This window comes from Camellia sinensis, chromosome 6 (genome assembly GCF_055761805.1).
Source record: "Camellia sinensis isolate YWXY chromosome 6, ASM5576180v1, whole genome shotgun sequence".
Taxonomy (NCBI): domain Eukaryota; kingdom Viridiplantae; phylum Streptophyta; class Magnoliopsida; order Ericales; family Theaceae; genus Camellia; species Camellia sinensis.
In genome coordinates this window covers 204,198,547-204,224,856 of record NC_138966.1, presented here as the reverse complement: position 1 = coordinate 204,224,856, position 26,310 = coordinate 204,198,547, and the positions used below count along the sequence as shown (strand labels likewise).

Below are 26,310 nucleotides of genomic sequence, written 5' to 3'. Positions count from 1 at the left end.
CCAACTTAATCCAATCCGTTCAAATAGACATGGCTTAAAAGTTGTAATTGAGTGATGATGATTAAATTTTGCTAATTGAATTAGTACTAGTTATTTTCTATTTCACATTGTATTTTGTAATGGTCAGAAATGACCAGGAAAGTGCAAAACTATCTACCTTTTCTATTACTTTATAAGATAACTAGAAGAGAGAGAGAGAAGATATTCTATTGCCCTATAAGGTAATAAGAAAAAAAGAACAAAAAGATGTGCAACTTGAAAGTAAGCATTTGTTTTGGTTAACCATGTATGTGTGTACCAAAACCAATCATTTTCACTTTCTTTTGTCAATGGAGCAATGAATTTCCAATGTAATAAGAGCATCAAGCTAAATGTAAAATGATGCATGCGTGATGGATGAGGATGAATGGGCCCATGGTGCTAGGTGGGGATCTATATCTTAGTGGCTTGTCCCATCATACATAAAGGATGAACATATCCCTCTCTATATATATTTATACTTTCTAATGAGGAATTGTTCTTGTATTTAATACATGGAATAATTGGATAGATTAATTTATTTATTTTTTAGTACATTTGAGTTGGGGGGGGATTGGAGGAGAATCAAAATTGTAACTTACACACTTACCACTAAATTCCATCAATCACATAATAGTCTTAATAAGGTATACAAAATTTAATCATCATCACTCATAAGATAGGAAGAAAAACAAAAAAACTCAAGATGTAATAAAAAAAAAGTATAATATATTATAAATTTGAATTTAATGTAATTTGGCCAACGCCCACAATAAATTCACACACATCCCACAGCTCTAACTTGCTTGTATATGGGTATCCCATCACTGTAGGAGTTGGGACTTCAAAAACTTAAGCATTTTTTTTTTGAAGGACTAAAAGATTAAGGTTAGATATCACACAAATTGTATTTAAAATTAGATACAATTATCTTATAAGTGATGGATCTCACTTTTTTGAAATTTTCCTTCTTGTTTCTTTATTAACCTTTATGAAGCCTTATTTCATATAAGAAAGAAAATAAATAAAATCATGAAAGATTCTCTCATTTCAAACTAACATGTTCTTTTTTTTGTAACATCATTACCATACTCGCAAATAGATATTGCTGATCTAAAAAGTTCCTCCTAATCTCTCTAACCATTAACAATCTTAACATTATTTATAGGCCTTTTTCCCCAAGCTCATGCATGATTAAATGTCTCTCAACCCTCTCTCTCTCTCTCTCTCTCTCTATACACATAAGTATACTCAACAACGAGGCCCTCTTGCTCTCTATCCTATATGTATTGTTTGAGATCTCTTGGGAGATTATCATCAACGCATAAGAATTGATGGGTCTTTCTCAAAATCCAAGCCCTCCTGCTCACCTATACTCCCAAGAACTTCAACTTAGGCTTTACCAAGCTTTTATATTTTCAATACCAATCCTCTTTTCCATAATTTTGTTTCTTTTGTTTTATTTGTTTTACCTCAAGAGGAGGTCCTCTACCCTCTCTTCTCCTCCCCCAATACTTCCAATTACTCTGAATCATCATCATGCTGCTACTTTTTCCCCCTTGGTATGCCATCTCTCTCTCTCTCTCTCTCTCTCTCTCTCTCTCTCTCTCTCTCTCTGTGTTTGTGTGTTCATCAACAATATATATTTTGTGATGCTTATCTTGTGTACAATATCCAGCTGCATACAATCATTTTGCCATACAGTGGAGTCATAGATGCATGCAGAGTGCAAGTATATGTAATAATTTTACTTCAAAATTCAATCTGATTTTTAATTTTTTGACAAAATTGCTATTCATACATAATTTTTATATAGAATTCATCAGGATGTGGTGGTAGCATTTTGTAATTAAATGTTATTTATATGGATGCTTAATTTTAAAATGATAAGTCTCCATGCAAACACATCATTCTGTATTGTTTTTCTGTTGATATATTTCTTTTTTTTTTTTCTTTCTTTATTTATATTGTGTTTGCACAGACTGCAGAGATGGGGTTGAAGGGAGAGCTGAAAGAAAAGCTTCCAGTTGTCCTGTTTGATGAAGGTTTAAGGGAGAAGGACTCACAGTAAGTTCTCTTACATTTTCTTCTTTTCTTCATCTCATACTACAACTTCATAATTAAAGTGTGTTAATTAAGGTCTTGATACTTGAGAAGTTAACATTATTATGATCATAATTGTGCTTCTCTATAGAGAGTTCCACTAGATCAATCAAATTGACACGGTGGGTCCACCAAAAAAACAATCCAAAATCTTCTCTTTTTTTTTTTTTTTTTTTTTCTTTTAAAAGAAAGTGCACATAATATAATTTATCATCATGAATATAGTGCTGTTATGATTGTATCTCAAAAATAGACCACTTACAAAGTTTGTTTCAGTAAACACTTGAAAGTGTCATGTATAATATATCTCCAAAAGCACAAAAAAATAGTCATGGAGAATTATTTTTGCAACCAATCATGACCTCCATTGATAAAACTACTTATAAACTTCTATCTTTTTCCATAGACAGTTAGAATCTCTAATAGCATCCACTATTTTTTCAAGAAGTGCACGGCTCTAAATTATTTCAGTTAGAACGAAAGTATTCAATCTAGTATCGAAGATCAATGGCATCTTAAAAGGGTCTGCATATATATTTCCAATATAAAAATGAATAATAAAAATTAAAAATTTTGTTAATGAGTTCACCAAAGGTCTATTTGGTGTAACTTGTTTCAAATTGAAAGTTGATATTAAAAAAACGTAAGTTAAAAGTATAAGTATCTTTCTTAACTTTTCAATAACTAGATTTTTCAATTTATTTAAATTAATTTTGTCATATTAATTATAAGCAAAAGTTACACTAAACAATTTTATACAAATTTTCAAAATAAAAAATTTATACGCAACCCAATAAATTGCACCAAACAGGGTCTAAGGATATTTGTTAAAAAACTTTAATTAATTATACATTCTTGATAAAAGTGTGTTTCTATAAAGAATATACAAATATTTTAAATTTTTTTTATCAATACCCTAAAAGACTGAAAAAATTAAAGCTAGAAATTAAATGACTCCTCACTCCTGTCCTTGCTTCTAGAGAAAAGACATGGTAGAGGGCAGAGAAGGAAGACTAATCAAAATACTAATTTCTTTTTCTGTCATCAAAGTTTTAAGATTTGGAGCATTTTGAAATGGAGAGATTTTCTTACCAGTGTGCCACTACTATATGCATTGTAAGTGTGGTGTGATTTGGTAGCAGATACTGAGGATTAATAATCAAAAGGTTCCACAAAAAAGACACAATTATGAATAAACTATTAACGAAATGATTAGATCATTTTTTTCTCTCTTCTCAGACTTAAATTTAGTATCTTGCTTTATGCCTTTAGAAGGTGGGTGATTATCTCTTTCCCACTACGAATTTATAATAATGATATAAAGATTAAAGTGATATATATGCAATTAGGACATGATCATTTTGTTCTTTTGAGATATGAAAGAATCTCTTCTGTCATTCTCATCTAAACTTGGGTGCTAGAGCAATATTGCAGGGTGCAGTGAAACTGAGCATACTTCTTACTATTAATAATCCTAGTTATTTAGAAAATTTTATTCGAAGATTGCCTAAAAAGTAGAGGAGCAAATTTCACCCCTAGTCTTTTTAATTTGTCTTTTGATTTGAATTAACTTGGTCATTGTAGTTCTAATTATATCAATTTTATTTTGAATTTTTCACATTGTGTCAATTTAGTTCAATTTGAAACAAAAATCACACCCAAAAAAAAAAAAAGAAAGGAAAAAAAGGTCGACTTTTTGTGTATAACATTTTTGTTTTCCTCAACTTGCTGCTGAATTTCTTTGAAGTAACCTGTTTTATGTATAGCATGTTCTTGTTTGATTAGATTTTATGAAAAAATGTGTTAATGTTTTGAGTGAACCAAAATGACAGATGTTGTGTTTGCCTGGGAGAATTTGAGATGAAAGAGGAGTTGAATCAGGTGCCATCATGCAAGCATGTGTTTCACGTCGACTGCATCAGCCACTGGCTCCACTCCAACTCCACTTGCCCACTTTGTAGATCCTCCATTAATCCCCACCCACCGCCACCCACCAAGCTCAGCCACCCACAGGATGGTGATACCACCACTGCCCACCACCACCACTACCGATGGAGGCCGTATTCACAACAAGAGGATCAACCACAAGAAGCAGAAATCGGTTATGGCTCAAGTATCACAAATCATGGTTATTCATGAGGAGAACAACCATGGTGGTGCTAATATATATGCCAGTTATAGAATATCCCATGTGCTAGTAGTAGTAATCACTATATCAGTAGTACATGCTCAAGGAAAAGCCGATTGAATTGAATTTGGGCCTTCAATGTATCCATGCTGTGCCTTGTGTTTTTTTTTTTTTTTTGACAAGTTGAAAATAATTAAATTGACTAATGATACTCTGGAATTGTAAAGCCTTTGCATATGTTTTTATCATCAAGCATATAAATTTATTAGAAAATTATTAGATAGTCTTAGAGTAACCTTGTAACATTGTGCTTTAAATAAATGAAAAATTGCAAACTTGTATTTCAATTATCTAACAAAGATGAGTCAATATTATCTCACTTGTAAAATTTTCTACAATGTTATTAGTTTGATCACCAAATGAACAATATCACATAATAATTAAGAAATACTCAATAATTTTCCAATCAAATACATCACAAAATATGACTCTAGGAAGAAAGCAACTAGAGTAGATCATACAAATGGAATAAATTTTTGATGTAACAGTAAGATCATTCTAGTCATATTTAATTTTAGATGTAGAGGTTTTTTTTTTGTGTGTATATCATTAAAAATAATAATGATAATAATAATGAAAGGCAAATTCAATAATCATATTATGTTTAATTTATTACATTTATCATTAAAAACATAAATAATAATTATTATATTTTGAAAATAAATTGTTTATTTTTTTATGACAAATTAATAAATTGAACATATTATCAAATCGACTTTTACTGTTTTTAATGAATAAAAATATATATAAAAAATTATAAAATAAATAATTCAAATTATTAAAGTAGAATATTATAAGTATCAAATTTTCTATTAAATAAATAATCAAATGTCTCACATGGATATATAGTGCACAAAATTGCAAATCCCATACTCATATAAGATATTTGGTTATTTATTTAATAAATAATAAAAAATATTAGAAATTTTAAAAATTTTATTAAAAATTTATCAAATGTCTTACATGGGTATGGGTATGGTGTGAAAACACGCCCATAAGACATTGCATAGAAATTTTTGCTAAAATTTTTAAGTCTTTAATATTACTTATAAAAAATTTAATATTCCTAATTATTAAAACAGATCTTGTGATAGTAACTGATGACAGCCCGATTTAGGAGATTAGGTGGGAACGAACGGTAGGTGCGCAATTATGTGATGGTAATTCGGATGAGTAAGGTTCGGATTTCAAATAAACTATTAAATAAATTATCAAATTTCTTACATAAGCGTAAGATTCACGCAAATCCTATATGTGTCCCAATTCGGATTAGAGATTTAATTAATTACCGTTTACAGAATTGAAAAGCCAGCCGAGTCAACCGTAACTAACAAATATTAGTGTGACACGTGTCCACCGGCATCTTCTTCATCCATCATCCATCATCATCATCATCATCATCATCATCTCACAGGCAGATCGACATCAGAGTTTGAACAGTAACTCAACACACAACGACATTACCAAGAAAATAAATCTCACAGAGAGAGAGAGAGAGAGATGACGCTGGGAACGTCGACGACGCAGGCATACGGAGAGGCGTGGTATTGGGACAATAGGTACGCACAAGAGGCAGGTCCCTTCGATTGGTACCAAAAGTACCCTTCTTTGTCCCCCCTCCTCCGCCTCTACGTCCCCTCTCACCACCGTGTCCTCGTCGTCGGTTCTGGTAACTCCGGTATCTCTCTCTCTCTCTCTCTCTCTCTCTCTCTCTCTCTCTCCATTCATATATATTATATATACATCCCTCTTTTCTTATATATATATATATATGTTTGTGTGATCTCTGTCTTTAGATCTCTCATTGTTCTCTTGGATTAAGAAATTTCTGATTGATTTTGTTATTATCCATTATGTTTTGTTCATAAAAATTGCACTTTCCTTGTTGGATGCACCTATGTCTTTTTCGATGCTTAAATAATTTATTGATATTGATTCAAGTTTCTCACTAATTAAGTTGATATTGTACAAATCCCATCCCACTAGTGTAATCTTCAAAAGCTTATTGTTATCAATTGCCCTGAGGACATTTGGTTAAGCAATTCTTAAATATGATTCCTTAGAACACCTACTCTCGTAAAGAACAACGTACCAATCATTTGATTTTTAATTCGTAATAATGGATCTTGATGCTTGCCACTTGACAGATTGATTACTTGTCAACAATCATGTTCAAATTTTACAAAATAAAAAAAAGGAATAACTAATACTCCTTCACAATTATTAACAGTTTTGATTTGTTATTTACAATTTGCAGCTGATACTTCAACTTTTGCATTTGAACATCAAAGAGAAGTATGTTATGTGCAACAAATGTTCTTTTAGGGAAAATTCATGTTAGATGCATCCTTGACAAACCAACTTTATAGATTGACATGTTCATGCACCCGCTGATCATGGTTTTTGTGTTTACTTGCAGCATTTAGTGAAGGCATGACTGATGATGGCTATGGGGACGTTGTCAACATTGATATATCCTCTGTGGTGATTGAAGCTATGCAAAAGAAATACAGTAATCATCCGCAACTGAAATGTATCTTTTGTTTATTCTGTGTGTAGTGCATAATATCTGCCTTTTAGAATTGTATTGTGGAAAGTGCTCAAAATGGTACATTATTGTACTGTTGATCAGTATTACTTGATCTAGCAGTGTTTCAGTTGGTTGATCTTGATGTGGAGCTATTAAAGTCTGAATTCAGTCACACTGAACATTTTTTTAGCTATGCTTCGAGGCACTTGTCCTGATAATGCATGGGAAATAACAAACAAATATAATGGATGAATCACAGGTAAGGCTAACAACATCAGAACTTAATATTAACTAATTTTAAAATTTCAGCTCTAGATGCATGTAGGTTGATATTGGTATACTCCACAAAATTGCTGGAACTTCTTTATTAGAAAGTTCTGCAATGATGAGCTATATATTGCAAGTGCAGTTTCCTCAATGTTAAGCAGATATTAAAATGGATGCCCGAGATATGAGTGCATTTCAAACAGGTTCCTTTGATGCTGTAATTGACAAAGGTATTTAATTTTTTGTTTTGTCTTTTTGTTACGTCTCCCGTTAACATTTATGAGATGAGATCTGAATTGCATCTTGTTGCTATGGTTTTGGAACCATTCTTGATGTTATTTTATTTGGTGTTTCCAGGAACTCTAGATTCTCTTTTGGTGAGTTCTGTGTTTGGTAATAGTACTTTTATTTTTTGAAAGAGTAATTACTCAAACCGAATATGTGTTTCCAGTGTGGCAGTAATTCACAAATAAATGCTGCTAGGATGCTTGAGGAGGTTGGAAGGTACAATGAAATCATTTCCAACATTGTGTATTTTTTTCCATCCTGTTACTTTTTCTTTCTTGATCTGTTAATATATTGAAGCAGTTGATGACAAACTATAGGGTCCTCAAGGATAAAGGAGTTTATATTCTGGTAATCATACGTTACTATTTATTCCAGATCAGAAAAATTAAACGTTGTTTACATTTATCATTTTCTCTGAAATTATTATTTATTGCAGCTTTATAGATTTATGTTTTCACATTTTTTTTCTTTGCCTTTTACGAGTCTCTCGTGTCTTGCAGATTACATATGGAGTACCAATTTCCCGTTTACGCTTGTTGAGAGATTCATGTTCATGGACAATAAAACTCCATGTGATAGGTCAGCTAAAGTCCCTTTGCAGTTAAGGATCATGTTACATTTTAAAGTAAAGTTTTACACAGCATAGTGCTTCCACCAATTTGTGTTACAAAATCACACATAATGTGTATGCATTCACTTAAAACAGTCAAGTTACTCTTGCCCTTTTGATTTACAAATTGAAAATTTGCTATTGCAAAATAGTTGAGGCAAAGGAGCTCAAATATGACTTGTTATAGCTAGAACATCCAAATTCCTTATTCCCTAGTATGTGTCAATTGCAAAGAGGAGTGGTATTATCTTAAATTCATGCACATATATTTAACCGCTGATACAGAGATTATATTGAACTATGCTGCAATATGTGATTTCATTGATTATCCCGAGTCACGTTTTGGTTAAATAAGGATCCATTCAGTTCTCAGTCCTTAGGATCTGCATATCCTAAAGAGTTAACCCCAAATTTCTTTTGCAATTGTGCAGTTTGTTATAACCTGTTGGATGTAGTTATATTATTAATCACATTCATTACATGACATCTTATTCCTTGTAGTTAATTACTTGTTTTCTGGCTGATTGTGACCACATTCGCAGACAAACTTATGTCAGAGGGAGGTTCTGGACATCAGAAATGGGAGCTGACCTCTCCTATTCCATTGGATGATGGGGGAAGCTCAGTAGAAGCAGCTCTTGGAAAGAACCCTGACGTCCATTATATCTATGTTTGTATTAAGGTCAGTCTGCGCAGTGTCTCTTCGCATCACATCAGCTTGCCCAAACATCCTTTTTTAGTTTTTGCATTTACAAATACACCTGACTTGGAGAAAGTATGAGCTGGGAAAGATTCGGATACATCAATAGCAATTTGGTTCTTATTATTCTTTCCACTGATTTTAGGAGAATTCTTTAAGGCCAAGCTTGGATCATGAAACGGCAATGGATTGAAGAAGATCAGCATCTTCAGCCTGTTGTATTTGGATTCTTTAAGCTCTTCTTGCTGGATATCTTGACAAATGTAGCTTACGCTAAGATTGTCTATTAATATTCGACTATGACAAGTTGAATGTTGTAAGAATCTAACTTACCCTCAGTTTATCATTAATATCCAGACATAACCTGTTGAGTGTTGTAACATTCATTTGTTTTCACAAATCTTTATATTTGTGTTACCTTTTGGGTGATCAATATTAATCGAGTCATGATGCGTTGGCAGAGTTGATTTCCTATCTTTGCTCTTGGCATCTTGAGCACAAATATGTAGGTTGTATTCTTGATGCAACTTGATTTTGAGTGCCTTTGTTGATCTAAATACCCTCTCTATTCACATCCCAATGAGTGGATTTTTATTTGTATGTAGTTTGAATATTAATTTGTACTGAATGGGGAAAATATGTATTTATAAAATTTATATCACCAGCTTGGGTGGTTTTGTATGGATTTACATGATTTGTTCAGTTGAGTTTGATGGTTTGAATGATTATTAACTCAAGTAATATCGGGAAGCCCCCCAGTTTGGAGAGAGATCTTTGGCTTGGCAAGAAACTTGTGTGCCTTGAATGCAGGTTCAGTGCAACTTGGTGAGAGGAATCCTATTTGATTGACATTGGAAAGTTTTGAGAGGGTTGTGAATTTCTAATACGAATCTTTTCATGGTTAATTTGTACAAAGATTTTAAAAATGAATGACTTAGATTATCCCATGAGGCTAGTTCACTTGAGAAGCCTCTCCGTTTCCATAAACTGAAATGATGCAAGGTTATGTCTGATTATAAAATTAGGTTGGTTGAGATTATGACTATGATGAGATTGAGTTATGGGATTATTATTGTAGTGGTATGAAATTATAGATGCTAAGATAAATTGTGTTTTTTGTGCACTAGTGTAAGGTATTAATTAATTAAGATTAAATATGTGAAATTACATAAAACCGCTCATTATATAAAATGAAACATTATATTTGTAAAGTAGGAACAAAATAGTATTTTCATCTCCAATCTCACGGAATAGGATTATTAATCCCACATTATTCATGGAATACTAATCTCACCTTTTTAGTAGATTCATGGTACTATTAATTTTATGTCATTTTTCATAATCAAATCATAATTTAAGTGAGACTCAAAAAGTCAAAAGAGGTAACTAATATGAGCAAACAATAAATATTAAATATAACGATCATACTATGTTAAAATATCACTAGTTAATAAAGTACATAAAATTCTTAATCATGTTAATTTGCAATTTTATCCGCATTGAATTATAATTTGAAAAAGGCGTGCAATGAAAATTTTGCCCAACTTCCTGTGTAAGAGGAGACTCAATATATTTGTAGCCTTTTTTAAGTCTTTTTATCGTAAATAAAACCGAAGCTATTTGTTTTTTTTCCCCAGAATTTTTTTTCTTCTTTTTCCTTCACAAACTCAATTCTTCAGAGGCGGCATTAAAAGTGTAGATCACCTAAGTAGCTCATTCCTTTTTGACACCATGACCATCAAAGTGGAAAAGAATTACTTTCAGAATTTCCGTGTGGACATTGTAGATAATCAGAATTGGTCATTCAATGCGATCAAACAAAGTTTAAAACTAAACAAGCATAATGTGACGTTTGCCCAAAACCATATTTGAATACAATAGCACACAAAATCACCACATTTCCACTCTCACACATTCAAAAATGGGTAAGATTAAAAGTTTAAAAAAATAAAAAAATCACAAGCTGTGGAATCATATGTACAGGTGACACCTTATAGTATAAAATCGTCTAATCTGCATCAAAATGATAAAGGTAATTAATAGTTGCTCGGTAAAATCACTGGAATCTTTAGAAGAAGGGAAAAAAAAACTACATATATAAATAATGAAAAACAAAAAGGTTAACTTAAATAGAACATGGGAGTTCGTCATGGAGCAATCTTATTGTATTGTTATCCTGTGCCAGAAGCTGATAATTCGGTCGTAACAATTATCTTTTGTAACCATCCACTTGGTTTTGAGTACGGAATTGATGTTCTGAACAGCACTAAAAACAATTAGCAGGAAAATATTGAAGAAACTGTAATATAATTACCTTCTATTTGTATGGAAGAGCAAGCCTAAACAGTCCCCTCTCCTCTATCACTCATGAATGAAAAAACATGGTGGCATGCCATACGAATTTGCAATTCAACCAAAATGAGCCTTACGCAGTTCCTTTGAAGAATATAATCAAAACTAGGTCTTCTGCTTCCTGTTTCATAAAATTGACCAGATCATCAAACATATACTTTGATAAGCGAGCTTTTCTGCACAAATTTCAGTCAGCATATTTGACGTTTTACTTGCCTGATTCTTCTTTCTATCACAGGCCCGTCCAATTTGTCGTGTGCATCTCTGCCATCAGATTTACGATACTGAGCCAGTTCATTGTTCACTCGTGAAAGAATTTTTTCAGACTTTGATAGCCGCCTGTTAAGATCAGCATCACCTTGCTGCTTCAACAAGTTGTTCTCCTATTGGACCAAGAAAACTTTGGCACATAAGAAATAGAAAACCAACATTCCAAGGGAGAGAGAGAGAGGGGGGGGGGGGGGGGGGGGGGGGGGGGGGGGGGTTGTTTGGGATTGGATGAAAGGGTTCAGGGGTTTGAAGAAAGACAGAAGAGAAAATAGATTAAAATCCTGCCTTGATCTTCATCTGCTGTTGGAAGCGCAGCGGGGCATTTTGTGCTGCAAATAGTTTCTTCACTATCTCATCCAATTCCACAATCCTCCTCTTCAAATTGCTATTGTCCACCTAATGAAGAGGTAGCAGCAAATTGAAGGAACTTTTTGACGGCTAAATTAATAACATTTCAGATTAAGTTACTACTGTTGTTGGAATGAAGTGTCTACGGATGTATTACCTTCAACATTTCATTTTGTGCAGTGAGCAACTGATCTCTTTCTTGTAGTTGTTCAATAGTGATCTGAGCATCAAGCATATCTGCATGTCTTCTATTTACTTCTGATATGCTTCTACATAGAAATCCATGCAAACTATCATATTACATGGAATTCAAGGGTATACCTTAGGGCAGTGAATGGCCAATTCTCCACTAATTAATAGAATGAAGACAGTAAGCTTAATAGAATGAAGTGTTAGGTTTACTCTAGGGAAACAATTAAAAGCATTAGTGTCCACAATTAATCAATTATTAATATTAATATAGACGCTAAGTATTAGATTGCTGGAGAATTCCTTTTTTTTATATATGTATGAAATAAAAGAAAGGTCCAAGAATCACTGGCCAAATCATGGCATATGCAAACATATATCAAATTTTCTTGTGTTCTATGCAGATTCCATTTTAATATATAGTAAGAAAATATGACTTCATTGTTGTTTCACGTAATTGTCTATTGTTGGCAATAGAACCGAGTTTATTGCTCCAAAAATTATCTTATTTCTATTGTTATGCGAAGTGAAATGGTTTCATATTAGAGGGTCAAGGGTAGGAGACTTTATAGTTAAGCACCTCAAAATATACGTCTACAACTTTATCAAAAGGCATATGAGGACCCCAACTTCGTATACAAGTACCAGAGTGCAGTTCTGATTTTCAATTTATTGGGAAAGCAGATGAAAGAGTTCCGTATCAAAAGATGATAGGGATCAACTCACCCCTCTCTTTCCTCAACTAAATCATTGATCTTCCTCCTAAGATTGAGAATTTCTTGCTCCTAACACAATAAAAAGTACATATGTAAGGCCAAGTTAAACCAATAAATATTGAAATACAAATGTTAGACAATGTACCATTGCAATGGACTCTTGTGCTTGTTGCTGAGCGTCCACCACTAATTTTTGAAGCTGATATTGGTCTATCAAGTTCTAGAAAGCAATATGCACACAAATGAGAAATGCAATTTCAAATAATCCTGTTTCAAGGTGCAAGTCTGAAACTTACTGCATAATTAGTTATGTCCAACTTAACACCAAGTAAATCACGAATGACGTCATGTGTCATGCTCTCAGCTGCAGCCAATCTAGTATTCAACATACATAACTGTGGTGGCACACAATGGATCAATACAATGCAACAAACTATCAAATATCTTTTAAATAAACAACAAAAAGAAAACTCTGGAATCAAACAATAAATGAATTCTCCAGTCAGGTAACTATTGGCTTTCAGAAGGGTGCAAAACTTAAATTATATGATCATTGCAATGCAAGCAAAGGACTTGTACAGGCGGGACAATTACGTAAGACAGTAAGACAGCTACTTTACCTCTTTCTGCCTACTAGCTGCCAATGCCTCTAGCTCTTCTATACGAAACCTGGCCACTGACAACTCCTGATCCTTCTCCAAATTCATCTGCTGAACCAAACTTGAAATGCATTTGAATGGTGAGCTAGAACCCCTTGGCCTCATTGAGCTTTTCTCTGTTTTATCGGATGTCAATGTTGCAGGTATCAACGTTGATGAATCGCTTCTCACTTCACGAACCATTGCCTCCAAGGTTTTGTACTGTTCAAAGGACATGGATCAGATATGCACAAGTTCAAACACACAGCACATTTTGGTTGAGGTGAACAGACCAATCTAACCATATCCTATGTCTAACATGAGCAATGGTTCAGTGAGGTTAGGTCCCACCATGAGTGGCTTTTATGAAAAAGCTTGTATACAAACAATTCTGAATCTTGGCAATATTCAGGTCCAAGAAAATAGTGGTAATATGCCACATTTCTGTTCAGTGAGAAAAGCTCAAATACTGTGACAAAGGTATCCTCATTATTGGCCAGCAATTTATACAAATGGTAGCTTGGTGGAACAAAGAGAAGAAGAAGAAAGAAAAAAGAATAAAAAAACAGCTTCAGCCTGCTTATCTGATTTTGTACCTTCTGTTGATACTGTGATGCCTGTGCTTCAGCATGCAAAACTAGTTCAGAGATGTACTCTTTGCATTGTTTCATCTACATATAAAGGTAACAATTCCCATTAGAACAGCAAAAAATCAGGTTATAAACAAGCAATCGTAAACTAGGATAATTTTTCCCATTGAGATTCAAATGTGCTAGAAATAACAGCTGCACCTCTTTAGCCTGCTCTGCTCCTTCTTCTTCAAGAAGTCTTATCCGCTTGCGTGCCTCGTGAAGTTCCAGGGATCTATTATGCAGCTGTCTGCAGCAATAATTTCATTGACACCAAATAATAGTCAGAACAGGAACCAACAATTTGTACAAAGAAAGCAAGCATCACTTCTGACCTAGACAGTTGATCTTCAGGTTGTTGTTCGACATTTGAGTTTTCAGAACCCATACTTTCAGTGAAGTTTTCAACTGTTAGCATTCTACTTTTCAGCGCTTGGTGTTCCAATTCTAGGGACTCTCTTATCAACTCATGTTTTTCTACATCCTCTTCCATTTCATACACCTAAGACAGAATGTGTGTAATTCAGTTGGTTGAAAAACAAACAGGAAAAATGTAAGAAATCAGTATCCAGAAAATCCAAAAGTAAAGATGAGTTTTTTTAATTAAGTTTTTTGAAAACTGAGAATTTTTTGTTTTCGTATTTTTTTGTTTTTAGTGAATATTTTTAAAATTTTAAACATTTTTTTTATTTTTTTAGATGCACCTTACTTAAATGTATCTAAAAAGTAAAAAATTTGTGAAAAAATATTTTTAAAAATTAATAAATATATAAAAATATAAAAAATGTACTGAATTCTCGTATTTTTTTTCTGTATTTTTGGTATTTAGTGAATTTTTAAAAGGTTTTTTTCAATTTTTTTTTACTTTTTAGGTATATTTATGTTAGGTATGTCTAAAAATTAAAAAAATTACTCAAAATATTAAAAAAATTCAGTAAAAACAAAAAAACACGGAAAATAAGAAAGTAGAATTTTCTTAAAAGTGTTTTTGAAAAATAATAACCAAGCCATGCAATTCATTAAAAACCACCTAAATGTAGGCATCCAAAATTTGAAATTATATATTAGCACAATGTTCTGAAAACTATCTTTTTTGTCACTGTTCCGCAAAAATAAGACGATAGTTATGTAGGATAATCTAACCTTCTTCTCCAATACATTAATGGTGCACTCAAGCTCCTGGACTGAATGTTCTAAAATCTTAACCTCCTCTTCCTTTTGCTCAGCATATACTTTACTTGCCTCCGAGTCCTAGAAAAATTATGCCAAATTTAATAAATGGGAAAAACAGAAATTAGCTGCAACTGTAAAAGTTCTTCATTTGTGCATACCTGCCGGGCTTCAACAGCATTAGCTTCATTTTCATCAGCTATTGCATAGGCCATTTCAAGCTTATCTTGGAGGGTGCCAACTTGTTCTCGGAGTTGGTCTCTCTCAATGGTAACCCTCCTCAAATCATCCTCCATATCTTCAATTGAAGAGATTAATTTTTTCTCTATCGAAGAATTCATACGGAGAATTTCTTCTTCTAAACTTTTGACAACCTCCTGCTGTTCCTCCAATTGCTCTTCAACTTCTGATTTTCTGAGGTAAAGATCTTTCAAGAGCACTCTCAACTCAGCAATTTGGTTTGATAAAATGTCTACTGTTCCCTTAGCCTGCTCAAGATAAGAATTTGAGACAAACAAAGCAGTTTCAGTATCAGCCAACTGATCTTCAAGTTTTGTATGCTGAACCAACACATCATTGAGCTGATTTGTTTTCATCTGTAGCTCTTGCTGTACTTGGCTCAAAACCACTATTAATTTTTCAGTTTCATCTTTCATGTCCTTTATGGTGGAAGCAGATTCTTGCAACAAGCTAAAATCAAAAAGCAAACCCTTCAATACAACTTCTTTCCTCTCCAATTCTTTCTTTAGCAACACATTTTCATCCAACAGATTATCATGTGCCAACTCCCTCTCATCCAATCTTTTGAAAACTGCACTTTGATCCGCTTTCTCTCCACCATTCACACCATTAACCAGAGTATCATTTTCACTTCCTGAGCTGTTCATTAATAAACAGCCTTCTTGGGGTCTGGCTTGATGGAAACCGGGATCTACTGTGAAGCTGGGGAATTTGCGGAAAGATCCTCCAACATGGCACTGGTACAGCACAAATGAGGCAAATCCTTGCCCCATTGTCTCACAGAAAATGTCTTCCAAAGATGATCTTGACTTGCAAAAGCAATTCAATATGACCTGTGCCATTGTCAATGCATCACCGTATATTACCTTGAACATTTCATCCACATCTGTTTGCATGCGCAGAAAAGACCCTTCGAGTAAGGATATTGAATCCGCAGTTTCTTGCAAACTGTAATGAATCTGATCCAGCAGCATTTCGTTCTGTCCATCTTTCAAACGGATTAACAATTGGAGTCGTTCGATTTCATTAATCAAGCTTGCTTTCTCCGTCATCAATTCCTCTCCTGTTTGTTTCCACATACCAGTCAATTGTTTTGCACTTTCATTTGCCTTCAGCAATGTATTTAACATAACATCAGCTTCTTTCATGGTTGCACCAGCCTCCTCCAATTTGGTGAAGAAGCCACTGGCCTGAATATTTTTCTCATTAGTGACGAATGCACAACAAAAAATTGCATTAACAAAACAAAGAAAAGAAAAGATCAGTGATTTTCTCATGCTATTTAAAGGAGTTTGACATATTTCAAAAATATAAAAGTAAAGGAAATGCAACTATTAGTTCATTGTAAATAATATTTGGGAAGATGATTTGCAGTGTTAGTTGAACCCAAATTATTACCTCTCTCATATTACAGTAGTCCGCTTCAGCTTCCAGCAGTATCAACTCAGAAGGTTGAAGCGCTGGAGTCAATTCCAAGTTTTTGTGCTGATTAAGCCCATTCCTACATATCTGTTGTTCATTAATATTCACAAAACCAAGTGATTCTCTGTAATTTCTAATTTCCTTCTCATGGAAAAGGGCAGCTAACTGAACATTTAACTTATTGAAAGCATCATTGGCCTTCTTGAGTTCCTTTCTCAAGCACAAGATTATTGTTTCGTCGCAAATTGAACTTTGGACAAGTCCTTCTGACTTCTCTGATTCTTGATCATCAGTGGACAAAATTGAGCCTCCTCTGAACTCTTGGTCCAAAGTTTGTTCAGTTATTTCTCCAGGGGTACCATAGCAGCAGGTAGATGAAGACCCATCCAAACTCAATTCTGGAGCGACAAATTCAGCTGAAAAATCAGAGCCCGAACAAATTGCACTCCATTTATCTATTATTACTAAATCTTCAGCTCTAACTGGGCAATCATACATATTCAATATTTTTTTGATGCAAGCATTTATTGTATTCAGTCTGTCATTTGTCTCAGCTAGTTCATCTCTTATTTGATGTAGCAGAAAATACTGGTTTTCATGCTTTGGAATCTCACGGGCTTCCAGTGATGGAATTTTCACTGTCTGAACTTGACGATTTCTACAGTTCTCCTTCAACACCACAAAGTTCTTTCTCATCTCATGAATGTTTTCCACAAAACCCCGAACCAACTCCCTATAAAGAGAAGAAGCTTCGTGGATGTCACTTTGAAGTGATGATATATACATTTCTGCATCGGCACACGATGTGTAAATATCATTCTCAGTTTCCAACAGTACCAGCCTTGCCAGCTCAACCTGACTTTTGATATCTTCTAGTGACAAAGCATTTCCATGAACCTTCATCTCAGAAATCTGTTGGCTTCCCATTTCAGATGGTGTAGCAGATTTTGACATGGGAATATGTCCTTCAGTAGTATTTCTGAGAGAAACCTCCACACTATCAGATATTCTCTTCTCCCCTAGGAATACAGCATTGGCACTACTTTCTGGTTCAGTGATCTGATCATCCGTGTACATGAGTCTGTTCTCTGGCATATCTATCTTATTGAGTTTAGAATTTAACAGCGCAGACAACTGAATTGTCTCCGTAGTGCTTGCATCATTTTCTCTCTGCTGAACTTCAGTTAAAGCCACTGTTGCTCCCTTCAAGGAATTTAACTTCTGTTCCATGTCCAATACCATATTTTGTGCATCTTCCAGGCTTTTTTGTAACAGTAGAATTGTTTCTTCCTTCTCGACACAAACTTTAGCAGCTCTTTCAACATGTTCACCAAGCCAATCATTAACATGAGGAAATGAATAAGCAATACTTTCTATCTGGCCAGAGGCATCCCTGAGGGATTTAGAGCCTTCTATTAGGAAGCTTGTTAACTCCAAAGTTGCCCTTTCCCACTCCATGCACAATGCCCTTATTTCATCCTCTTTAGCTGCTACTGTGTCTCTCAGTCTCATATTTTCTTCAGCTGTGTAACATAATCTCCCCTCAAGTTCTGACTGAATAGCAGCCACCTCTTCCTGTAAATGAAGAATTGTTTTTGCTGTTTCCATCTCAACTTGCTCGCAGACTAATTCACTTTGGTGCTTCTGAGATAGCTGCAATGCCTGATCCTCTTGATATTGGCAATTAAGTAATTGAGCCTCCTCAAGTTCCTTGGTCACCCTGTCCAACTTAGCTTGCAAAGCTGCTGTGCTGATGTCTTTGCTGCTTCCCATCACCAAAGCCTGCTTTTGATTTTCTAAATTACTTGTTTCTTTACAGTGGCTTTCAAGCTTAAGCACAGATTCTCTGTCTACCACGTCCTTATTGCTTAGGATTTCCATGTATCTATGATTCTCCTTCTGCATAAACTGCAGCTCTTTGATTAAGCGGACCTGCTCAGATTCCATTGTTTTAATTAAGGATCTTGCAAGCATCAGCTCTTCATAAGGGTAACTAGACTGCATAGCTAAACCATCACTAATCTTCTCGTCATTTTTATTCTGCAGAATTTCATCCTCTGGCTGATTGTAAGATGTCATATCATCTCCTGAATCACTTCTGATTGATATGGTTTCATCCTGGAACAGAGGAGACTAATTATTAATTGAAATCACCAAGAAATTTCAAATTGAAAGGGTAAAATATTCGGAGATTCACATGGAATTATTTGTTTTCTTTATCAGACACTTGATCAAAAATTTCAGGCATGATTTAGAAGACTTTGTAATTGAAATTGATATGATGTCGTAAAAGAAAAGGAACATATTTTCCAACTAAGTAGCAAAGACACAAATGCAGACACAGGATACAGTGATTTCAAATAAATTGGGGTACGAACATGTCGGGGACACGGGCATAAAATATTTTTCATATATTTTTATTTGCTATGCATATTATTATTATATCCACAAACAATCAAAATTAACTAAAATTAATACTAATTCGATATTAAAAAAATCACTTTAAAGTTAACACTTATCGTTTATATCTTTTTTATGAATGATCAATTAAATATTTAAATCTAAAAAAGAAAGTAATAAACATTCAATATCCATCAAAAGTACTAAAGATAAAGGGGAAAAAACCAGTTGGCATGTCCCGGAAGTGTCCCCCATATGTCCCTTGAAAACAAATTAATTAAATAAAGGGACACACCACGTGGCATGTCCCATACGCGTCCCCGCCATGTCCCCGTGGCCGACACCGCTATGGCACTTGTTTGAAGTGCCGGTGCTTCATATTCCAAGTGTATTTGATAATTTGTATTGTACATACGCACATACATATAAGTTGCTGCAAAAACAAGTATATCTGGTTCGTATAGCAATTGAGATAGATTACAGAATAGAACACAAGAAAATCAAGCTATGACAATTTTAAGTTTCGTGAATTTTTGCATGAACTATTGAAGCAACTTGATGTTAAGAAATATATCACAATAAAAAAAAAAATCCACTTTGGTATACAAACTCAACAGAAAATAAGCAGAGATGCAACAGCAACTAAGAACTGCAAAAGATAATAGTATCACAAAATGCAAGAGTAGTCTGCCTTCTAACCAATGAGTATTTGTCTGTTTGCTTGAATTCCTCCAGATCCTTGACTACGGAATCTGTAACCTGCAAAGGAAGCAAAAAGCATAAACCACCAAATGACAAAGTTTAATCCATCTCAGTTACCATTTTTGAATAGCTTATAAGCTATCTTTACCGAATCACATACAACTTGGTTACTGTATTTTCTCAGTTCTGCTTGTAATTCATCAACTTCCCTGCATAAATAAGAAAGGAAAAGGATAAAGGAGCAACTTAAAAGTTAAAAGAATGTGTCAATGGCACTGGTCAGTATTATAATCCTTGTACTCAAATTCAACTCAATAGAATAATAAAGTTCAAATAAACAGAACAGTTTTCACTTTTCCATTTTACGGAAGAACATGTGCAAAACAGTAAGTTCTTGTTAGAGTGTTCAGATGATCAGTCCAGCCAGGCATTGTCCATGTAAATTGAAATATCAATATGTTTTGTGAGCTGCCCCACAGCCAAATGGGAAGATGTAGGCTCATAAACATGAATAAGATAATCAAATAAAGCAAAATATACCTTATCAGTTTGGAGTTGATATTCTTGTAGTCTTCCAGCTCCTTCACAGCATCATTATCCTGACATTTTTGGAGCTTTAGAGATTAAAGATGGCAACTGTTCAGAAACAAACAAATGGAATTGATCACACATTGCATTCCAAACCTGCTTTTCTGTTCTCAAAGGAAATTTATGCTTGCCACAGTTTCCTTCAAGACTTTCCAGAAGCTGCAGAACAGATTATGTTTTAAAACGCTGCCCTTGGCTAGATGAACTTATTTTGGTGTTCAATTAAGAAACTAAAAATAAGAAGAAAATAATCTCCCAATACCTGATCTCGCAACTCTGAAATTTCGGCAAGCAATTTTTCTCGCTCTCCTTGTTCATAGAATTCTTGAAACCTGGCAGTAAAAGCAATAAGTGACACTGACAAAGGAAATGGATAGCACCCTTTTAAAACATTAGGCAACATATTCATGAGAATTACAATCTTAGCTGGTCGAGGAGCCTAATGTTCTCTAATGCAAACCGGGTCACTTCTGGGTTTCTATCAATCCTTTCTTGAAGAAGCTGAATCTCTTCTTTTAGATTATTATTTTCCCCCATGAGATACTTGTCGGCAGAGACTAAACCGTCTGCGAACAATTCAAGTCTTTTAATTTTTTCCTCGCGGAACCTTAGCACCATTTTGGCACGCTGAGCATCTTCTTCCCTTTGTTGAGCCTGCAACAGAATCTACAACTGTAAGTTAAACCTTCAAGATCCCACTGCTGGTTCTGATACAAAACTAGAAACACAGCAGTAACTAATAATGGCTAGTAGAATTTTCTAAAATTTCTCAAGTTAAAAGAAAGTTGAGCTCATTTTTGTAGCTAGACATACTAAGCGGTTCATTTGTTCGATTTCAGCCTCTAATCTCCTCACTGCAGTCTCAGCCAATTTCTCTCTTCTGAGGGCACCAAGTAAAGAAGCTTCCAAACATTTTGCCTGCCACATATAAATTAGCAGAATGCTATGCAAAGCTTTGGACAGGAACAAATAACTTATCGATGTACACATAAAGATTACCTTCCTTTTGGGGATGCTTAGTGTGTTATGATCATCACATGTATTTCTTTCCCCTGATGATTCATATTCCTCTGATAAACCAGCCAATCTAGATTGCTGATAACTTGGCACAGACCTTGAAATGTCATAATGTTTCATCAAGAAAGACAACTGGCCCTGTTTCAAATAGATAAATACCTTAGTGTCATTAACATGTTGATGTCATGCAAAAAAGCTGTGACTAATCCATACCTGTAACTGTTGGATTTGCCGCTGCAATGCTGTTACATTACCTGAAGCATCTTCATTTATTTTAGCCTAAAAAATTAGAAGAAAAATTAAAAACAAGCCAAAAGAGGTTGCATTTATATATAGGATCCATTGGAACAGAAATATATGAGTAAAAGTCAGTACATTGTTCTGTATAAGTTTGGCACGTTGAGCAAACTTCAGAGTGCTCAGTGTCTCATTTGCAGAGCTGCGGGTATGATGAAAAGAAATCAACAAAAAATACAGAGAAAAAACAAATTAAAAAAATTATTCACACAAAGAAGACTTATGCTTAACACAGACCAAATAGATGGGCTAACATTTGCAATAATGGTTGTCTTCGAATTCCCACCAAGAGAATCCTGCATCCAAAGATGAATGCCATCTCCAGTTTGAGATATATCTCATAACAAAAGGTACCTACGATGATTATTTAGAAGTCACCTTGTAGTAGCTTTAATTCTCTGACCTGAAGTAGAAATGTAAGTCTAGAGTCCCTGTACGGTACATGTCTATGTTTCCCATGTGCTAAATCCACCAGGGACATTATCACCAGGCTACAAGCATAGAATAATGAAATGATACAGTGAAACAGATTAGAAGACCAAAAAACCTCATGCCTCCAACACTACATTCATGAATCATGATTCAACTTTGTGCTGAAGTTAGTGAATGCAGAATCAAATTTCCGATCAAGCTGTCCTTTATGATTGTGTTTGAGAAGTTTCAGATAAGGCTGAGTTTTCCAAGGATCCATTAAACAGCAAACCTGCTAAGAGCACTTTTTACAGCTTGTTTGGGAAAAAAATCGCAAGGAAATTAATTCAGGGAGGCTTCTTATTTGGCTCGTTGGATCTTCATGGAGGCACTCCTTTAATAAAGCAGTTTCCAAACCGCCTCAACATGGCAGAGACAAGGGAAAATGTGTCTTGCCATCATTTTGAAGAAGAGCAATGGATCATAAGATCTGAATATTAACTATTTTAGTTTGACTTGCCTAGTCCGCAGAATGAATAGAATCATAGATTTCCACATTGCAACCCATAATTAACTTATTTATTTTCCTGGAGCAAATATGTATCAAATTGACATTGCCCTGACCTTAGAAGCCACAAGTTAGATACATGAAGATGAACGGATTCAAACTGTGATCTGTATGTATGCACACAACTTTCAACTGAGAGATTTCAACTAGAAAGTAAGTACTCTACCCTTTAAGCTGCATTTGAACTTAAAGATTATAATTATATGTGTCATACTTTTTTTTCATTCTGTATATATGTTCGATTATTGAAAGTTTCTACCTTGAATGTCTATAGAAGTATTTTACTTATTCATTCATTGATTTTTATTTCATAGAACATTATAGTTCTTGAGTCAATCCTTCAATCCTCTTCTAAAAACTAACCAATGTAGAATCCTTAATTTAAAGGTATCACTTCTAATTCTTCATCAAGAGTTCTCGACTTCTCTCTCAATGTTTTGGAAGACATAGTCAAGTATAACATGTTTCATCAACTAAATAATTAAGAAGAATAGTCCTTTAGAATATAGTCCTCATGTAGCTACCACAAGTAAGTTGGATTAAGACTTGTTGAGTGGAGTTGAGTTATTCCTTCAGAACATAGTGCCTCAAGTCAGGAAGGTATGACATCCACTGGGCCCATAATAGCATATAAAAACACATGCATAATTATGAAAAGTATATGCTTGGTTATCATTTTTCAAAAACACTTTTTAAAAAATTCTACTTTCTTATTTTCCGTGTTTTTTTGTTTTTACTGAATTTTTTTAATATTTTGAGCAATTTTTTTAATTTTGAGACATACCTAACATAAATATACTTAAAAAGTAAAAAAAATTGAAAAAAAACCTTTTAAAAATTCACTAAATACCAAAAATACAAAAAAAAAAATACAAGAATTCAGTACATTTTTTATATTTTTATGTATTTATTAATTTTAAAAAATATTTTTTCACAAATTTTTTACTTTTTAGATACATCTAAGTAAGGTGCATCTAAAAAACTAAAAAAAATGTTTAAAATTTTAAAAATATTCACTAAAAACAAAAAAACACGAAAACCAAAAAACTTAATTTTCAAAAAACTTAATTCAAAAAACTCAAACCAAACACACAAATTTAATGCATTTTGTTCAGTGCAACCTAACAGAAAAACCGTTTATGATCTAATTACCCAAGAGTTGACAAAGATCTGTTTATATTTGCCGCTTCTTTCAAACGGTCTCCTTCTGCACCAGAACTTTTCTGCCTAATTAAATCAACACCATGAGTTCAGCATAGAAACCGAAATCATTAAAAAAAAAAAAAAAGGAGTACAGCAAATAAGCACAATGAACTGACATAGCCAGACTATAAAATCTGTACTTACCTTTCTGAACCAGCTAGATCTACTAAATTTAACCTTCCAAACCTAAGGTGGGTCATGGAATCTTTCTCCCAGTGGCTTTCAATCGTGCATGTGAAGACACTATGAGACCGGCTGCTCTCGCTATTCATATTGGTTGCTGCCATTTTCCTATTTGCAGCACCCTGTCTAGGATAAAAGAATGTCCAAGTAAAATTTATGCTCTAACAAGTAATAATAGAACACAAACGTTCACTATTGAGTCACACCTGTAATAGAAGGTTGAGAACGTCATTAACGGTTTTCACGCTATGTTCTGTAAGGTTTTCAACATACACCCCTTTCTTTAAGTCTTCTCTGAGCTATAGAATGAAAGCAATTATATAACTCATGATATGATAACACAAAATGAAACTCCCAGAAATGAATCGCATATAGCTAAAATTACTTGCAGATTGGTCGATGAAGGTTCTAGGAGGTCTGTTATCTGCTCATTGTATATCTCTAGAAAGGAACATTTGCAGCTGTACTTCAGTCTTTCATCTCTTTTGTTCTCCTCTTCCTGGACAAGTGATTTTCATAAATAACTTATAGGAGTATGAAAGATCATATCAAATGCCTGCAAATAATCTAGACATAGAACTTATGGAAAAGCTATGTATTTAACCTCTCTAATCCTTGTGAATAAATATTCAAAAACACGGGGAGTAATCCCACAATCTTCATTAAGCTTGCCATACATCTGACATATCTCACCCATCATGGTGTATGTTTTCCCACTACCCGTCTGCAAGAAAACATTAAAGACCTCAAAATCTATGGCATTACACATCATTACCAAAAAATGACCAAACATTTCTGACAATTAATACCTGGCCATAAGCAAACATGCAGCTATTATATCCAGACATGCAATTATCAACCATAGGCAATCCAGCAACCCTGAAGAGCTCTTCCTACACAAAACTCATACAATAATTCAGGTAAGAACCCATATAAACCTTCAATCAATGCATCATAACGTATGTGTCTATTTATGTGCTTGCATGCATCTCTATCAAAATAAATTATGGATGCTTCATGGACATTGATTGAAATATCACCTGTGATATCATTTCACAAGCTATATGATCAAACGTAAATCTAATTTCAGGATGGCCAAGCCACGCCAAGGTCTGGGCACTCTCCTGCCTCAGGCATCGGCCATATCCTTGAAATACCATCTCTGTATTACTTAGAGGTCTAAGTCGTATCAAAACCTGTATAATCAACATTCAGCACATCAACATAGACACCAACAATAGTGAAACAAATGCCAATTAAGATATAATATATGAAACATACCTGCACATTGTGGTCCTTCCAGAATGAAGGATCTTCCACAAGCTCAAAGTATGGGACTTCAATGAACTGCTCAGAATTCACTAGTGGAATCCCTCTATATACCCTAGAAGAGCTCCCCCCTCTAGCTCCAGAGTGCTGAGGAGGCCTAAGCCCAGCACAAACCACTGATGATGCTCCAATATTCGAAACCCTCCTCGCAGGAGTACTTTGCGCTGAGTTTGGCTCAGAATGTGCTTTTCCTCGACCAGAAACCCTAGGAGTTGCGTAATTCGAACCACCCACATTTCCGATTGCTTTGTTCAGCGCCAACTGAATATCAGAAACTTGTTCGATTTTCTTATCTGATGATCGATTTACTCGGCTACCTTCAAAATCGAGCTCTTGAGGTTCTCTCTGGTATTGAGAAGGATCTGGAATTGCGTTCAGAGGTGTTCTCGGAGGTGGAAAATTAATTAAATTTGATTCGTTTTCGAACTCATTCTCGTTTCCTTCCGTTGGTGTGTTCTTCGAATCGTTTCGAGCGAGGAATCGAACAGAAGAGGCTTCCTTCGACATCGATGAGCTGTGATTTCAGAAGAAGAAGCTGGGTGTCACTCATAAATGGAGTAACCCTAACATTACAGAAACGAGTCAAGGAGGTTTTGATGAAATTAGGGTTTGAGACCAATCAATGAGATAATGATTATGATAATGATGATGGTTATGATGAATGATTGGTTTTTGCCATGGCAGACATTGTCGAGATTTGAGGAATCTAGAGAGATAGATAGAGAAAGGCTGTAGCTGTGAGTGTCAGATTAGAATAGTGGACGATAATATAAGCCCGCCCGTTTTCAAATTGAACTGCAGAAGATAATTGGACGGATACCCCTGATCTCTTTCTAATTCTTAAAATGACCCCAAATTTTATTGACACGTATATTTTATCCCCTAGATATTTGTTTCCCTTTTTGTTATTTATTTATACTTATAATCGGTATAA

The 26,310-nt window shown here is 34.3% G+C and overlaps 3 protein-coding genes across 13 annotated transcripts; 2 read left to right on the top strand and 1 right to left on the bottom strand.

The window, feature by feature from the left end:
* The first annotated feature begins 775 nt into the window (after positions 1-775).
* Positions 776-4,468, top strand: LOC114264479 (putative E3 ubiquitin-protein ligase RHA4A). 2 transcript variants are annotated; one of them, XM_028205097.2, is made up of 4 exons: positions 845-1,580; positions 1,697-1,756; positions 2,000-2,085; positions 3,954-4,468. In XM_028205097.2, exons 1-4 carry the CDS (start codon positions 1,353-1,355, stop codon positions 4,258-4,260), a joined length of 681 nt encoding a protein of 226 aa, XP_028060898.2. In that variant the 5' UTR covers positions 845-1,352; the 3' UTR covers positions 4,261-4,468. The 2 variants fall into 2 exon arrangements, with proteins under 2 accessions (XP_028060899.2, XP_028060898.2); XM_028205098.2 differs by lacking the exon at positions 1,697-1,756 and having other exon boundaries at positions 776-1,580.
* A 127-nt stretch (positions 4,469-4,595) lies between these two features.
* LOC114264480 (S-adenosyl-L-methionine-dependent methyltransferases superfamily protein) lies at positions 4,596-9,176 on the top strand. Of its 3 annotated transcripts, none has more exons than XM_028205101.2 (9): positions 4,596-5,987; positions 6,729-6,842; positions 7,268-7,336; positions 7,464-7,483; positions 7,558-7,610; positions 7,712-7,742; positions 7,895-7,973; positions 8,547-8,686; positions 8,850-9,176. In XM_028205101.2, the coding sequence occupies exons 1-9, from the start codon at positions 5,810-5,812 to the stop codon at positions 8,895-8,897; spliced, it is 732 nt and encodes a 243-aa protein (XP_028060902.1). In that variant the 5' UTR covers positions 4,596-5,809; the 3' UTR covers positions 8,898-9,176. The 3 variants fall into 3 exon arrangements, with proteins under 3 accessions (XP_028060902.1, XP_028060900.1, XP_028060901.1); XM_028205099.2 differs by having other exon boundaries at positions 7,895-7,994; XM_028205100.2 differs by having other exon boundaries at positions 5,688-5,978; positions 7,895-7,994.
* Positions 9,177-10,484: 1,308 nt separating this feature from the next.
* Positions 10,485-26,115, bottom strand: POK1 (phragmoplast orienting kinesin 1). Of its 8 annotated transcripts, none has more exons than XM_082873000.1 (35): positions 25,329-26,115; positions 25,088-25,243; positions 24,857-24,940; positions 24,652-24,771; positions 24,433-24,546; positions 24,254-24,346; positions 24,009-24,173; positions 23,814-23,888; positions 22,086-22,173; positions 21,920-21,978; positions 21,761-21,824; positions 21,599-21,664; positions 21,368-21,523; positions 21,182-21,286; positions 20,787-21,034; positions 20,631-20,700; positions 20,465-20,527; positions 20,321-20,379; positions 19,929-19,989; positions 19,778-19,837; positions 16,655-18,796; positions 15,178-16,446; positions 14,990-15,097; positions 14,182-14,348; positions 14,009-14,096; positions 13,814-13,888; positions 13,200-13,439; positions 12,876-12,974; positions 12,725-12,799; positions 12,590-12,648; positions 11,832-11,943; positions 11,612-11,722; positions 11,269-11,439; positions 11,019-11,173; positions 10,485-10,717 (listed from the first exon to the last, which is right to left on the bottom strand). In XM_082873000.1, exons 6-34 carry the CDS (start codon positions 24,277-24,279, stop codon positions 11,162-11,164), a joined length of 6,093 nt encoding a protein of 2,030 aa, XP_082729126.1. In that variant the 5' UTR covers positions 24,280-24,346; positions 24,433-24,546; positions 24,652-24,771; positions 24,857-24,940; positions 25,088-25,243; positions 25,329-26,115; the 3' UTR covers positions 10,485-10,717; positions 11,019-11,161. The 8 variants fall into 8 exon arrangements, with proteins under 8 accessions (XP_082729126.1, XP_082729119.1, XP_082729120.1 ...); XM_082872993.1 differs by having other exon boundaries at positions 24,009-24,169; XM_082872994.1 differs by having other exon boundaries at positions 10,485-10,712; positions 24,009-24,169.
* Positions 26,116-26,310: the final 195 nt, after the last annotated feature.

What these genes read in the sequence shown, in the direction of transcription:
- LOC114264479 (XM_028205097.2), top strand. Translation starts at nt 1,353, where the DNA reads ATGGGTCTTTCTCAAAATCCAAGCCCTCCTGCTCACCTATACTCCCAA. An exon ending in CATGCAGAGTGCAAGTATAT is followed by an intron (nt 1,757 to 1,999) that starts GTAATAATTTTA and finishes GTGTTTGCACAG; the next exon opens with ACTGCAGAGATGGGGTTGAA. An exon ending in TTAAGGGAGAAGGACTCACA is followed by an intron (nt 2,086 to 3,953) that starts GTAAGTTCTCTT and finishes CCAAAATGACAG; the next exon opens with ATGTTGTGTTTGCCTGGGAG.
- LOC114264480 (XM_028205099.2), top strand. Translation starts at nt 5,810, where the DNA reads ATGACGCTGGGAACGTCGACGACGCAGGCATACGGAGAGGCGTGGTAT. An exon ending in TAATCATCCGCAACTGAAAT is followed by an intron (nt 6,843 to 7,267) that starts GTATCTTTTGTT and finishes AATGTTAAGCAG; the next exon opens with ATATTAAAATGGATGCCCGA. An exon ending in TCAGCTAAAGTCCCTTTGCA is followed by an intron (nt 7,995 to 8,546) that starts GTTAAGGATCAT and finishes CCACATTCGCAG; the next exon opens with ACAAACTTATGTCAGAGGGA.
- POK1 (XM_082872993.1), bottom strand. Translation starts at nt 25,883, where the DNA reads ATGTCGAAGGAAGCCTCTTCTGTTCGATTCCTCGCTCGAAACGATTCG. An exon ending in TAAGCATCCCCAAAAGGAAG is followed by an intron (nt 21,287 to 21,367) that starts GTAATCTTTATG and finishes TATATGTGGCAG; the next exon opens with GCAAAATGTTTGGAAGCTTC. An exon ending in CTCCTCGACCAGCTAAGATT is followed by an intron (nt 20,701 to 20,786) that starts GTAATTCTCATG and finishes TTTTACTGCCAG; the next exon opens with GTTTCAAGAATTCTATGAAC.